Below are 16711 nucleotides of genomic sequence, written 5' to 3' on the forward strand. Positions count from 1 at the left end.
AACACCAGGCCACCAAGAGGAGGCAAAGACACCCCAGCCAAATATCCCTCCCACTTCCCCTATCCCCCAGTCATTCTTTGCTTTTCGTCACTATAGGAGGTGGCAGAAAAGTGTCAGAAGATTCGGAGAGTCCTGGAATGGGTATGTTCCCTTCAAGAAAGGACTAGAGTTTTAAATAATCATATAAACCTATCAGTGAGAGTTTTGATGAAAGTTAGAGTATGGGGATGCAGGGAAAGTTATTCTGTGAACCTATCCAGACTGTTGCCTAACAGCTGCTGCGCAATCATTGTTGACGAGTTTCACTGCTTGCTGTTACACACTCAAGTCCATGTCAGAACATTGCTGCAAGACTGTTGTACTTGAGAGGCTGTGCCTGTTCCACAGAATGGATCCTGGAGGGTAAAACTATTTTTATATATTCAATTTTGATATACAGATTCACAGTGTGGCTCCTTTTTGCCTTGATAGGTCCTTTTTCCTGTGGACTTTACCGCACAGTTACGATCGGCGGTGTCTGTGGCACTAAGTGCCTTACCTCCCTCTAGCAAACACAAGAGAAACGTTAAACATAGTTTTCCTGACCTAAAGTCATCTAAATATTTGTCGGATTTAGCTACTATGTGCCAGCTATCTGAGGACGAGTTAACTTCTGTAGCTTCAGAGGGTGTCATATTTTCCTTCTTGCCTTGTTCTTTGACTTTCCTTTTTTGATTCCTGTCCTTGCACCATGCCTTTTTGTTTACGCCCATACATACTGGCAGAAAAGGAATACTCCCACTTTATACAATGCTTGGTAATCCTCCCTGGCTATTCAGCTAATTCCTAATGAAGCAAGCTACGAACTGAGACTTACTTGTTGCTATCAGCTGTTCACCACTCCGCCCTGATTCTGCAGCAGTGACGTCACGCCAACGGCTGCTTTCTTCCACGGAGCTCCAGCTTAACTACGGTTACAGCTAACCAGCATGAGCCCACCTAAAACGACTGGAACCAGTTCAGGTACAGTGCCTTGTAAATTACTTCTCCACAAGGTTCACAGTCGGTTTAAATGGAAATTTGGGTGAAGGTTTCATGCCTTTAAATAGTAAACTTATTGCCTTGCCTCTCACACTTGCTAAGAGACATAAATCTCTCTTCATACAGCATTGTTTATTAAAGTGAACGCTTACTTGATACATGTTGCCAGTTTTAGAGACATAGCTTGTTTTAAGATTCTAACGTCTGCACGATAACTACTTTTTCCCCACACTAAATTCCTATGTGCCCCTTTAGTATACTACTCTCATGAGACATAGGAGGGGAGACTCAAACTTTGGCTAGAGTTGCAAAACAACTTTACTAATCCAATTGCTTGATATAACCCAGCCTAACAATAACTGTTTGACTACCTGAGGTTACAGAGTGATTCTCTTGCTGCCTCCCTGAATCCCTCTCTGTATTCCAGTTGGTCTAGCTTACACTCCAAACTCACTTATAAAACACAAATCTGCAGTTGTGGTCGTATAACTGAGAAATTTCAATCCCTTCCTTCTAGGAATTACAGAACCTGACAGAGGGTGGACTTTCTGAGTCAGAGACTTCAGTTTCTAAACCTCCTTCAGCAGAAGAACCCTCCTTTAAATTTAAAATTGAGCATCTGAGTTTTTTATTAAAGGAGGTAAAGCTCTGAGAATTGCTAACTCGCTCTCCTGTGACGCAAATATGCAGATTATTGGCCTAAATGCAAAGGCTTCTGGCTTTGCAGTCCTAGCCCGCTGGGCTCTCTGGTTGAAGTTTTGGTCTGCGGATATGACTTCTAAATCCAGACTTCTTTCTATTCATTTCAAGGAGAAGATTTTATTTGGTACAGGGCTGGACTCCATTATTTCTACGGTTACCGGAGGGAAATGTTCCTTCCTACCACAGGATAAGAAAAATAGGCCTAAGGGACGGCGATTGTCTAATTTTCGTTCCGACAAATCACAACCACAGCAATCCTCATCCAAGTCCAAGCAGCCCAAGAGTACTTGGTAGCCGACTCAGTCCTGTAATAAGTCCAAACAGACCAAGAAGCCCACCGAGAACAAATCGGAATGAAGGGACGGTCCCCGATCCATGATCGGATCGAGTAGGGGGCAGACTGTCTTTTTTTTTTCTGGACGACTGGTTCCAGGATGTACAGGATCCTTGGGTCCTGGAGGTTGTATCTCAGGGATACCGGATAGAGAGATTCCTACTCTCCAGACTGTCTACAAGACCAGAAAAGAAGAGTGCCTTTTTAGGTTGCGTACAGGATCTCTCCTCTCTAGAAGTAATTGTCCCGGTACCTGCAGCAGAAAGAGGTTTGGGGGTTTATTCAAACCTTTTCATGGTTCAAAAAAAGGAGGGAACTTTTCGTCTAATTCTGGACTTAAGGTGCCTAAACAAGTTTCTGAGCGTTCCCTCTTTCAAGATGGAGACAATACGGCCAATCCTTCCTCTGGTTCAGGAAGGACAGTTTATGACCACCATAGACCTGAAGGATGCATACCTTCATGTTCTGATACACAGGGAACATTTTTAGTTCCTGAGGTTTGCCTTTCTAGACGAGAACTTCCAGTTCATAGCTCTTCCGTTTGGCCTAGCTACTGCTCCAAGGATTTTTTTTGAAGGTTCTGGGGGCTATTCTAGCCGTTGCCAGAACACAAGGTATTTACCTGGAAGATATCTTGGTACAGGCACCATCTTTTTGCCTAGCAGAAGAACACTCTGAGTCCCTTCTTAGTCTTCTTCGATCACATGGTGGAAGATAAACTTGGAAAAGAATTCTCTTACTCCAAGTACAAGGGTGAATTTCTTAGGGACAATCATAGACGTTAGAGATCATAGAGATGTTGCAAGCTAACTACTGCATGTCTTGCCCTCCAGACCTCCTTGAGACCCTCAGTGGCCCAGTGTATGGAGGTGATCGGACTAATGGTGTCCTGTTTGGACATCATTACTTTTGCCAGATTCCATCTCATACCCTTGTATGGTATAGCCCGAGGAAACACCCCTTGCAGAGGCTGAGAAATGTGTCACTTTTAATAAAAATTGTTTTTATATATACTTGCTTTGTTTGGTGGAGTCTATCCAAATATCACTCTGCCCTTTTTTGGATATCACATCACTGTTTTCCTGAGTGTGCAGTAAGCTTTGGAGTACAGTCAGCTGGGAGGCTGTGAAATCCCAGCCTGCTCTTACTGCACCTGCAGGTGCTTCAATTTCTGTAAGTGCAATCATTTACCTCATACCTTGTTTTCCCTGTCCAAATGGTATTGGGCTATGGTTGTTGGTTCTTTTACAGACAAGGGGACTACTATCTGATATGTTCCAGACCTGACACGACTGCTGGGTGTAATCAGTGAGCTGGGCTACTGCAAAGTTTCTTGTGAGTATGTCTCTTACTATATTAATTTACATCATCTTTTTTGGTGGTACTAGACCATTGTGGCGCCTCTGTTTTTCTTTCTCCATCTCATACCCTTACACCTATGCATGCTGAGTCAATGGAACGGCGACCATTCAGATTTGTCTCAACAGATTTTACTGGACAACCTGTCGAGAGACTCGATCTCTCTTGATGGCTCTGTCCAGATCATCTGTCCCAAGGCACGTGCTTCTTGAGACCGCCCTGGGAGATTGTGGCTACGAATGCAAGCCTTTCCAGCTTGGGAGCCATTTGGGGTGCCAAGAAGGCACAAGGGCTGTGGACTCAGGAGGAGTCCTCTCTTCCGATCAATATATTGGAACTTTGGGCAATCTTCAATGCCTTGAAGGCTTGGCCCCTTCTGGGTCCATCCCAGTTTATCAGATTCCAATCAGACAATATAACCTCAGTTGCCTACATCAACCATTAGGGGGAAACAAGAAGTCCCTTGGTGATGAGGGAAGTATCTCAGATACTAGAGTGGGCGGAGACTCACAGATGTACACTGTCATTCCGGGTGTGGACAACTGGGAAGCGGACTTCCTCAGCAGGCAATCCTTTAACCAAGGGGAATAGTCTCTCCACTCCTAGGTGTATGCAGAGATATGCAGCGAGTGGGGGACGCCAGAGATAGATCTCATGGCATCTCGCCTCAATACAAAGCTACGCAGGTACGGGTCGAGGGATCCTCAGGCGGAACTGATAGATGCCCTATCAGTACAATGTAGGTTCAGACTCGTATATCTTTTTCCTCCATTACCGCTTCTCCCTCGTGTGGTTGCTCGCATTAAGCAGAAGCAAGCATCAGTGATTCTGATTGCTCCATCGTGGTGGTGAAATACGTGGTTTGCGGTTCTGGTGGGGATGTTTTCATCTCCTCAGTGGAGGTTACCTTGTGCAGATAGCTGCTGATACAGGGTTCCTTCATTCATCAAAATCTAGCTTCTCTGAGGCTGACTGCGTGGAGATTGAATGCTTAGACTTAGCCAAGAGAGGTTTTTCTTTGAGTGTTATCGACACTCAGGTTGAAGCTTGTTGGACAGTTACTCATCATATCTACCATAAGGTGTGGAGGACTTACTTGTACTGGTGTGAAGAGCGGAGCCTTTCCTGGCATAAGCTTAAGGTTCAAGTAGCAAAAAAGATTTGTTCCAGCCACCAATAGTTAAAAAACCTTTATTTCTTCATATAGGGTCTTTTGACAAACATACAACGTTTCAGACCTGCTATAGGTCCTTAGTCATGTATACTGAACATACACTGATTCATCATTTAAATACTTTACACCTGGTCAATTGTTCACCTGTTGTCATGTGACTACTCATTATTGTATCACTGCCATCTTGTGGCCATCTAACATATATATTCCTATTGAAAAAAAGCATTCTGAATAGTCACATTGAAAAGGTTTAAGTATCAAACAATGTTAATAGATAAAATCATATGTACAAAATTAAAATAGAAGAAATCTTACGCACAATATGCAGATATGCCATTGCTGTTTACTTGTTATTTAAATGTTAATTTGGACTCTTTCATTTTAGAGTTGATTTCAAAAAATTGCTGCTAAAGATTATATGGATTACTGTCAATTTGAACACTGTAGGCCTATTTTGAAAATAATCTTTTACTTTTCTCTTTAGTCTTTTTATGTGTAAAGATAATTTTTGTAAAAAAAAATTTTTTCCAAAAAAATCTCCCTTCAATTTTACTCAGCCCATTAAAAGGGGTTGTTAGAAAATTATTTTAGATTAAAGAAATGCAGGTATCATGATACTCAGCCCATTAGAAAGGGAAGATTTACATATTCATAGAGATGTTTTAGGAAAAACAAATATTTAGTAAAACAAACTCCAATCGAATTCTTTGTTCATACCCTTAGGTATTAAGCTTTCCAATTTGTATATCCAAAACATCTCTCTTGTTTTTAGTATATGTTCTCTATTACCCCCCCTCCTTGGTCTCTCAATCTGTTCAATTATTTGGAATCTGAGCTGGCTGATGTTATGACCCATAGAGAGGAAGTGAGAGGATACAGGAGCCTCTTTGTTCTTACATCTAATATTGGACTTATGTTCTGTTATCCTCTCCCTTACCTCTCTACAGGTCTCGCCCAAATAGATCAGACCACATGGACACTTGATCAAATAAATACAGTAACATGACCTGCAAGTAAGATATTTATTAATTTTGTATTTTCTACCATTTGTGGGGTGAGAGAAATATTCGCCTTTAATCATTGAACTGCAGTTACTGCAGTTCAAACAGGGATAACATCCATCTCTCCTAGGGCCTATAGTCTTCTGTATGTTCAGACCAAGGAGGGGGGGGTAATAGAGAACATATACTAAAAACAAGAGAGATGTTTTGGATATACAAATTGGAAAGCTTAATACCTAAGGGTATGAACAAAGAATTCGATTGGAGTTTGTTTTACTAAATATTTGTTTTTCCTAAAACATCTCTATGAATATGTAAATCTTCCCTTTCTAATGGGCTGAGTATCATGATACCTGCATTTCTTTAATCTAAAATAATTTTCTAACAACCCCTTTTAATGGGCTGAGTAAAATTGAAGGGAGATTTTTTTGGAAAAAAATTTTTTTTACAAAAATTATCTTTACACATAAAAAGACTAAAGAGAAAAGTAAAAGATTATTTTCAAAATAGGCCTACAGTGTTCAAATTGACAGTAATCCATATAATCTTTAGCAGCAATTTTTTGAAATCAACTCTAAAATGAAAGAGTCCAAATTAACATTTAAATAACAAGTAAACAGCAATGGCATATCTGCATATTGTGCGTAAGATTTCTTCTATTTTAATTTTGTACATATGATTTTATCTATTAACATTGTTTGATACTTAAACCTTTTCAATGTGACTATTCAGAATGCTTTTTTTCAATAGGAATATATATGTTAGATGGCCACAAGATGGCAGTGATACAATAATGAGTAGTCACATGACAACAGGTGAACAATTGACCAGGTGTAAAGTATTTAAATGATGAATCAGTGTATGTTCAGTATACATGACTAAGGACCTATAGCAGGTCTGAAACGTTGTATGTTTGTCAAAAGACCCTATATGAAGAAATAAAGGTTTTTTAACTATTGGTGGCTGGAACAAATCTTTTTTGCTACTTGAAGTATTTGCAGGATAAGGCAGATCCTGGGTTCCGTGCCCCACAAGCCACATATCTGTTGGTGCTGTTTTCCACACTTTGCTTTGAGGATAAGCTTAAGGTTGCCAGAATTTTATCTTTTCTCCAGGATGGACTGGAGAAGGGTCTATCTGCTAGTTCCCTGAAGGGACAGATATCGGCCCTGTCTGTGTTACTGCACAAGAGATTGGCTGAGCTTCCGGATGTGCAGTCCTTGTTCTTAGTGTTTTGCAGCAGGCTCCGTTTGAGCCTATGCTTACTGTTGACATTAAATTGTTATCTTGGAAGGTTCTTTTTTTTGTTGGCTATTGCCTCTGCGCGCAGAGTTTCTGAGATTTCTGCTTTGCAATTTGACCCCCCTTATCTTGTTTTCCATGCTGATAATGCGGTTTTACATACTAAATTAGGGTTCCTCCCTAAGGCGGTGTGTGGGATTGTAACATTAATCAAGAAATTGTTGTTCCATCCTTGTGTCCTAATCCTTCTTCAGTGAATAAACGCTTGCTTCACAATCTAGATGTGATTCGTGCCTTGAAGTTCTATCTTCATGCTACTAAGGAATTCAGACAATCTTCCTCTTTGTTTATCATCTATACAGGGAATCGTAAGGGGCAGAAGGCTACTACGACTTCCCTATCTTTCTTGTTGAGGAGTGTCATCCGCTTAGCTTATGAGACAGCCTTGCTCCTTTGAAGTCTATGGAGGAGAAGTTAACGTGGTCACGATAGCTGAGGACTTAAAGTTGACGTGTATTGGGTTACGCTCTTGCGCTAACTTTTTACTTTCAATTTTTAATGCTCACCCGCCCATGTTAAGTTTACTTTCAGCAGTGTTAGTGCGCAAATGAAAAAAATATTTAGGGCACCACTTGTAATCTGGCCCATTGTGTGATGGACGGTATTGGGCAGTTATTTGTACAACATAGTCTCCAGACAGATTAATTTAAGTCTTTTGTTGCGACCACACCCACAAATACGTTTTATTAATTTCTTTAACACCTACAAGAGGAGTTTTTTTTCTTGTGCAGAAGTCTTTGCAGGATAATAAACCATGTAGGATTGCTTGGTGGAATGATTTCGGTAAATGAAAATAACTGTAAATGTTATCAATTTTTGTTTCAGAGAGTGGTGGACAGAAGCTCAGAAGAATAAAAAAAGTAGACCAAACCCAAATGATACCAAAGTTAAAAAGAAACTACGGGATATAGAGCTATATCCAGGCTTTCCAAACCCAGCTGTGGCCGAGGCATATCTGAAGCCTACGGTGGATGACTCCAATGCAGCTTTTTCATGGGGGAGACCAGACTTAGAACAAATCAGAGAATATCCTTTATATCAATGTTATTCTGTTTGTTTGTTTGCACACAATAACTTCCTTGCATCCAAAAATTGGTAAATTGCTTTGATATGCTATAATGTAAGTACAAAAGTCATACCTTGCTTCTTAAAACACTATTTACAGTCAGTAAGCATTAATCTTAAAACAAAAAGTTTGCTTTCACAAAATCTAAATGTAAAATAAGCAAAAAAATGGATGTAAATAATTAATAATGTAACTGCTTAGCTTTTCACATTGGCGCAGAACATTTCATGCTGACAAAAAAATTTTTTTGCACATAGGGAAAATATATGCTCTGCATTTTTACCCTCAAATTAAGGCCATTGTTTTTTTTTATTAATATATTAACAAACACTTCTACGTTGCTGGTTATTAATTCATTGCCTTTACATACATAGTTTGTCTATCAAAAATGCTTTATTTATGAAGCTATTTCGTAGTCTAACCTCTGATGCATTTTTAAAATTAAAATGCTGTAAGCAAATCAAGCCAATAAACATTTAATAAAACTTCTCACTTGATCAATGTAGATATTTTCTGATTTGTGCAGAAACAGTGAATCGTTCGTCACAATGGTTATAACTTTTTAGTGCAATATTACTTACTTTAAAGGGACAGGCTAGTCAAAATTGAACTTTCATTATTCAGATAGGGCATGCAATTTTAAACATTTTATCATCAAATTTGCTTTGTTCTCTTGGTTTCCTAGTTGAAAGCTAAACCTAGGTAAACTCATATGCTAATGTCTAAGCCTTTGAAGGTCACCTCTTATCTGAATGCATTTGACAGTTTTTCACAGCTAGAGGGTGTTAGTTAATGTGTGTGATATAGATAAAATTGTGCTTATGCCCGTGGAGTTACTTACGAGAGGGCACTGACTGGCTAAAATGCCAATCTATTTAGATAGAGCTTTTTCAGCACTTACAGGCTTAGTGTTGCACGCCACCCTGGGACCACTGCCTAGGTCCCAAGTTCATAAATCAAACGAAAAGCAGGCAGGTGACAGCAAATATAATTACCATTTATTGAGGAGGTAAAAAATGGCCCTTTTTTACCTCCTCAATAAATGGTAATTATATTTGCTGTCACCTGCCTGCTTTTCGTTTAAAATGCCAATCTGTCAAAAGCACTGAAATAAGGGGGTAGTCTGCAGAGGCATAGATACAAGGTAATCATAGAGGTAAAAAGTATATTAATATGACCATGTTGGTTATGCAAAACTGGGAAAGGTGTAATAAAGGGATTATCTGTATTTTTTATACAATACAAATTCTGGAGTAGATTTTCAATTAAAACCCAGCTTCTGCACTTTAGCTTAATTCTCATGTGTCTCTGTGGGAGAGACCGGGAGTGTAATTTTTTCTGCTAGCTGTGTCTACATAGCCTGTCAATAGTCCAGAAACTTTTAATATAGGTTGGGATACTGCAGACTAAATCTGCTATTTCAAATGCCAAAATAAGTATAAATGAGGTACTTGTAAACAATTTAATACACCCCAGCAGGTAAATTAGATCATTGGGAACAAATTAAAGGGGAGAGAATCTTTGGGTCAATTGTCCTTTTAAGTCTGCAGACAACAAGACTAGACTTAACAAATAAGGAGACAGAGGATACGCCAAAACTAGGCTATATCTCACTAATGGATGCACTAAATCTGAAATACAAATTAATATATCACAGACTTCTTTAAAAATATTATTTTTACAGAACTTTGTGATATATTCACTTGTATTTCAGATTTAGTGCATCCATTAGTGGTATATAGCCTAGTTTTTGGTGTATCCTCTGTCCCCCTATTTGTTAAGTGGTGCCCTGCTGAGTGAGGCAGTGTATTTCAGAGGTTTGTTTTGTCTCCTACTAGCGCAGATATTCTATACCTTTTTTCATTACTAGACAACAAGACTAGCCAGTGTCATTATGTTAGTATAAAGTGTATTGGTTTGCTGTTGTGTTCAGCTAAAGCCAAACAGGGAAAGATTAATAGCAGAGTTAGCTGTGAGAAGTCTGTGTATTTACAGCTTTGGGTATCCCTGTTTCCTTCTTAATATTGGAAGAGTCCACAGCTGCATTCCTTACTTGTGGGAAATACTGAATCTGGCCACCAGGAGGAGGCAAAGACACCCCAGCCAAAGGCTTAAATACCTCCCCCACTTCCTCATAGGGACGTGCAGGATTCATGGGTCCTGGAGGTCATAGCTCAGGGTTACAAGATAGGTTTCAAGTCTCAGCCACCCAAGGGCAGATTCCTCCTCTCTCTCCTGTGTTCCTGACCAGATAGGAGGGAAGCCTTTCTGGGGTGCGTACGGGATCTGTCCTCTTAGGAGTTATTGTCCCGGTGCCTATTACAGTGAGAGGTTTGGGATACTATTCAAACCTTTTTGTGGTCCCAAAGAAGGAGGCAACTTTCCGTCCGATTTTGGACCTAAAGTGCTTAAACAAGTTTTTAAATGTCCTCTCGTTCAAGATGAAGACAATAAGGTTCATTCTTCCCCTCGTTCGAGAAGGGCAGTTCATGACCACTATAGATCTGAAGGATGCTCCCTTTACGTACCAATCCTCAAGGATCACTTCCAGTTGCTAAGGTTTGCATTCTTAGACCAGCACTTCCAGTTTATTGCATTTCCATTTGGTCTAGCTACGGCTCCAAGAAATTTTTCGAAGGGTGGACCATTCGGAATCTCTCCTCTGTCTTCTTCAATCCCATGGATGGAAGATAAATATAGAGAGAGTTCTCTTGTATCAAATACCAGGGTAGAATTCATGGGTACTATAATAGAATGAGAATATTTCTAACAGACCAGAGGAGTTGCAAGCTAGCTTCAACATGTCTTGCCCTCCAGACCTCCTTAAGGCCATCTGTGGCTCGGTGTATGGAGGTGATTGGTCTCATGGTGTTAAGCATGGACATCATTTCCTTGCCAGGTTTCTCCTCAGACTGTTGCAACTGCGCATGCTGAAGCAGTGGAACGGTGATCATTCATATCTGTCTCAACAGATTTCTCTGGACTACTGATCGAGAGAATCACTCTCTTGGTGTTTTTGTCCGGATCTCTTGTCCCGAGGGACGTCCGTCTTAAGACCATCCTGGGTGATTGTGACTACGGTTCCAAGTCCGTCAAGATGGGGAGCTGTTTGGGGTGCCAGGAAAGGCACAGGGTCTCTAGACTCAGGAGGAACCCACATTTGTTCTCTGTCAGCGATGCACATTCCGGGTGTGGACAACTGGGAAGCCGATTTCCTCAGCAGACAATCCTTTCATTCGGGGGAATGGTCTCTCCATCCCGAGTGTTTGCGGAGATTTGCAAGAGGTAGATCTTATGCCGTCTCAATACCAAGCTACCCAGATTTTGGTCGAGGTACAGAGATCCTCAGGCGGAGCTAACAGATGCATTAGCGGTGCCTTGGAGGTTCCATCTAATTTGCCTTTTCCGGCCATTACCACTACTTCCTCGTGCAGTGGCTCGAATCTAGCAGGCATCAGTGATACTAATTTCTCCGTCTTGGCCGCAAAGGATTTGGTTTGCGGATCTAGTGGGGATGTCATCATCTCCTCCGTGGAAGTTACCTTGTCGCAGGGATCTGCTGACCAAGGTCTCTTTGTTTATCAATGTCTATATTCCCTGAAACTGACTTCATGGAGATTGGACGCTTAGGGGCCTATTTAACAAATGTCTGTGACATGATCCGATCAGCGGATCATGTCCGACAGACATCACTGAATGCGGAGAGCAATACGCTCTCCACATTCAGCATTGCACCAGCAGCTCTTGTGTACTGCTGGTGCAACGCCGCCCCTGCAGATTCGTGGCCTATCTCCGCCGCTAGCAGGGGGTGTCAATCAACCCGATCATATTTGATCGGGTTGATTTCCGGCGATGTCTGTCCGCCTCCTCAGAGCAGGAGGACAGGTTATAACTGGTGTTTCTGGCGAGTCTGAAGGCTTGCCAGAAACATGGCCCTTCAAGCTCCATACGGAGCTTGATAAATGGGTCCCTTAGTCCTAGCCAAGAGAGGGTTTTCTGAGAGAGTTATTTTTTCTCTCATTCAAGCTCGTAAGCTGGTTGCTCGTTGCATCCATAATAAGGTGTGGAGGACCTATTTATTCTGTTCTTCAGGATGAACTGGAGAAGGGCTTTCTGCAAGTCCCCTGATGGGACAGATTTCGGCCCTGTCTGTGTTACTGCACAAGATGTTTTTTTTTTAAAAAAAAAAACAAAACAACGCAGCAAGGATCACAAGGAAAAGGATCTAATACTGGAAGATGCTATAGAGATACATTTTGTACCTTTTTGGATTTTAGCTAATAGAAATATAATATGGGGGATTAGGTGTTGTGTGGTATTTGCAATTTACTTTAGTTTTAGTAGTGGAGTTAGCTCAATGCATAGTTTTTTTTGCATATCTAAAAGAAGTGCAATTTATTTATTGCAGACTGACGCAAATAATTTCAACAGCCTTAGGATATTACCACTACTATGTTCCAGAGGCTCATATAGAATTATTTGGTGCTTGATCACCTCAACGTCCAGTTGCGGCTTTGTCATTATCAGTAGAGGGTCCCATAGTATCTAGGCCATGGTTAGTACTTTTGCAGAATCCTCAGAAATAATAAATCGTAGAACTAAGGTTCTTTCTTATTTTAAAAAAAAAAAATATCTATTACAGATTTTATTTGCTTTTTAAATTGTGATAGATACTTCTTTTTAAGGGATCCATTAGGACTATAATCTGAGAGAATAAAGAGATTATGTTCTGAGGCATTTTTACCATGTAAATTGGCGAAAAATGTTTCAGTTGCTTTCACCTATTTACATCCACACAGTGAAATCTGAACAGAATATTTTTATTTATAATACCAGTAACTTTTTCTTAACAATATTTACATTTTGTGAGAGCCGCTTTGGTTGGTATCGATCAAAGACTGATGAAGTACTTCTGCCAGTGCTAAAGCAATTAAATTATCAACAGGTAATTTGTTTTTCCTTATTTTATTAATATGGTGTGGAACTTGACCAGTTTTAAGTTGTATTCTTATTTAGTTTTTTTGTTTTGTTTACCCATTCTTAGTGTTAATTTCGCAAAAATAGTACAATCTCTAACAACATAGGTGGTTACCGAGCATTCTTATAATTCTGGTAATATTTAATCTTTCCTCTAAGCAAATTAAATGGTATTTTAGATTTTAAGTATACATTTTACCTACAAAGCTTCTAAATGACAATTCATTTTGAGTTTGTAATGATAATACGTTTTGACAATATCCTTGTTGTCTTTTCCCAGACTCAGCTACGAATAGATTCATTTTTTAGAATAGAACAGCATGAAGCAAAGTCTTTAAAGAGTCAAAGGTTGCGCAGGGCAGTGACTTGTATGAAGAGAAAACTAAAGGAAGGAGAAGCTGCTGAAGTAGAGGAAGCCACTGCGCTTATGGAGGAAGAAGAATGCGCAGCTCGCAAGCAAAGAAAACGTGGAAAGTCTAAACCAGAAAAATCCAGTGGGGGAAAGAAAAAGATGGCTGTAAAAATGGTTCAAGAAAACAAAACTACTGTAAATGAAGAAGGTGGGTTTATTGAGGGCAAGAACAAAGCTCCATCTCTCAACAAATCATCATCAAACGGACCTGAAAGTGAAGCAGAAGACGCAACAAGCTTGACAAACTTAACAAAAATTTCAAAGGAGCTTCGGAACAAAAAAGATGAACTCTCTGGAAGCAGTAGCTCAAGTGATGATGAAGTAAAAGCTGTCCTTGTAACAGCTAAGCCTGTGTTCCAAGGCAGCAAAAGAAAACCAAGAAATGTAAAAGGAAAAAAGAAGTGATTATTTATTTAATCAATTATTGACTATTTTCTTTTTTTTATATACATATTTGTACATGAAATAGAGAACTAAGTTTGAATAACTTTTGCCTGATCATTTTTTTTTCTACAGAATTATCAATTTTAAAAACAAATTTTATGCTTACCGGATAAATTTATTTAATAGTGGTGAGAGTCCACAAGCCATTACACCTGGAATTCAACTCCTGGCCACTAGGAGGGGGCAAAGATTCCCAAAGCTCTAAGTGCACTTTTAATCCCTTCCACCTCTCTGGTATTCCAGTCTGATGTATAGCCAACAAAGGAGAAGTAGAAAGGTAGGAAAGGAAAAAGTAGGGAAAATGAGGTGCAAACTAGATCTGCCGCCAGAAAAAAAAATCGATTATCTAAAAAATAAAAATGTGCAGGTCGCTTGGACTCTCACCACAATCTAAAAGAGAAATAAACAAATTAATATTCCAAAGATAAGAAATTGGATTAGACACTGGATACATCCAGACTAAGCCTAGATGTCAAGACATTTAACAATTTTCCTGTAGTATGAAATAGAAAAAGCTGAAATCTGACTTTTTAAAGAGTTAGCAGATAAGTCAGTATCCGAAACCAACTTGCAAAAATAAGAATTCTTGAAATTATAAAAGAATGCCATAGCAGGAAAGAAGGAACTTCCCAAGATATTTGATACATTTTACTTGTAACATACTTTATGATCTGAAATAAGGAGTTCAATATGGCATAAAAGAAATCTAAAATATGTATTCAATCTCGTATTCATCAAGATGAGAGACTTGAGAACTGGAAAAAGCTTAACATCTGAATTAGATTTGCATACCAAGTTCTGCAGGGCCTGACTGTAACAGACAGATTCATGAAGAATGCACTACCTTATTCGAACTATGACACTTGCAAACCAAAGTCATCAGGTCTATGTTTGGGAGACCTCATGACTTCATGAAGGAGAAAACATTCCTGTGGAAAAGATGTTTGTTTGTGTTTGTAATGCATCCTTGTAATGTTTTACTATTACTTGTATAGCGCTGCGTAATCTGTTGGCGCTTTATAAATACCTGATAATAATAATAATAAAAATAATAGGAAAACAAAAACTTTGGACTTCTTTCATTGCTAAGGAACTACAAGTTGCCCCTTGATATTGAATATAAGCTACAGCTCTAACATTGAATGAAAACTGGGATAAGTTTCTCCTAGAAGAGGATAGCTCTAAAGGGACCTAAAGATTGCACGTCCAAGATAATTATTGGTAACCTCTTCTCCTGAGGAAACTAAACTCCCTGTTCTCTCCTGGACCCCAGACTTAGCCCCAATCCAAGAAAATTGTGTCTGCGGATATTATTTTCTAAGTTGGTGGAATAAAGGATGCTCCCAGAAAAATGGTTTGGAAAACTATCCAACAGGAACAGAGATTGCCTCACTGAAGAATCTCAAAGGATTACATAAAATAGCTGAGTGAAAATGGCACCAATTTCAAAGCATGCAAAGTCAGAGGGCTCATATGAAACTGTGCAAAAGGAAGAACATCTGATGCTGCAGTCATTAGACCTAACATTTCCATAAACTGACTGACTCTAAAAGATCAGGGTTTAAAGTTACATAGTCACTGAGTCTATAATGACTCCTAGAAAAAAAGACTCTTGATTAATGAGAAAGAGAACTCTTAAATTAATTCTCCAAACATGTCTTCAAAGAAAACAGTAGATTGTTGGAATGAAATAAAACTGAAGGAAAAAATGGAGCATCAAGCAATATGTTAATGTATAGAGCCACTGAACTAAATGGAGTATTTATTAAAGACAAGAAAGTTCCTAAAACATTTATAAAATTACTGGGGGCTGTAGATATACCAAACGAAAGAGCAACAAACTGAAAAAGTTTGTCCTGAAAAGCAAATCTTAGAAGCTATAAATGGTCTAGGAATAGGGAGGAAGGTATTCGTCAAATTAAATGTTGTCATAAATCGACCTTGTTTAATAAGGGGCAGAATTGCATAGTGGCTGCAGAAAGACTGCTTCTGGTAGAGTGCCCATCCAGTGTTGTGTACGTTACAGGAGAGGATCTATGTAAGGAGTATATTGACGGCCAAACAAAAAGAGGCTATGGGTCAGATCCCTGCAAAACCTGTGGTAGGTTTGACTAACTCCGTTATTGAGAGGGATTCCATCACTGCCTCATACTCTAAATCTCCCCTCTGTAGCAGCTCACTGAGGGGAAAATGTACTTCAAATCAGTCTAAGAATCCCTCTGAATTTAGAATCCGGAGTACCTCAATTCTTCGCCCACCTCCTATGCAGGCAAAGATTAGACTGGAATACCAGAGAGGTGGGAGGGATTAAGAACATTTAGAGCTTTGGGAATCTTCGCCTCCTCCTAGTGGCCTGGAGTTGAATCCCAGGATTAATGGCTTGTTGACTCTCAACACCTTATGAAAGAAATGTGTTTTTAAAGAAGCAGGGATCAATTATAGTAATAAATAAAGCTTTCAAAATGTCAAGTGGGATCTGTGGCAGGCAATGAAGAATATTCTCCAATGCTGACAAATTATGTTGCGAAGTTACTCCATAATAAGTTACTGGGTATTATTGTATTCTGTGTCCCTACAAAACATATTGGGGTTGATCACAGACTATCTGCTCCCAATAATGATTTTTCATTACCAGGCAAATTGGTCACTGTATTTTAGTGATCCAAATAAAAAATGGATCGGTGCTCTAAAAGCCCAGAGCCGCGAACATGTTTTCAACAGTAAAGGTCCAGAAAGTGTGTTTTCTTTTTTAGTCTTTCTGCAGGCAAAAAGATTGCAAGCCAGGAGGCTCCATGTTCGAAGCAGCAAGAGCTTCTCTGGAGCCCTTGCATGGCAGGTTCGCGCATGCCCGCAGAGGTGGCGAAGAGAAATCACAGAGAGCTTGCTCTTTGTGATTGACAGTCCCTTCACTGGCGCGAAT

The 16711-nt window shown here is 39.6% G+C and overlaps 1 protein-coding gene across 1 annotated transcript in view; it reads left to right on the forward strand.

Moving 5' to 3' along the window:
• The window catches only part of ERCC5 (ERCC excision repair 5, endonuclease), a 238975-nt gene extending 225141 nt beyond the window's left edge, over positions 1 to 13834 (forward strand). The window contains exons 15-17 of the mRNA XM_053707797.1: positions 7718 to 7918; positions 12819 to 12903; positions 13216 to 13834. Of these exons, the coding sequence (XP_053563772.1) occupies positions 7718 to 7918; positions 12819 to 12903; positions 13216 to 13752 (823 nt within the window). The 3' untranslated portion in view covers positions 13753 to 13834. The remainder of the gene's footprint in view (positions 1 to 7717; positions 7919 to 12818; positions 12904 to 13215) is intronic.
• The last annotated feature ends 2877 nt before the right edge of the window (positions 13835 to 16711 follow it).

This window comes from Bombina bombina, chromosome 3, assembly GCF_027579735.1.
Source record: "Bombina bombina isolate aBomBom1 chromosome 3, aBomBom1.pri, whole genome shotgun sequence".
Taxonomy (NCBI): domain Eukaryota; kingdom Metazoa; phylum Chordata; class Amphibia; order Anura; family Bombinatoridae; genus Bombina; species Bombina bombina.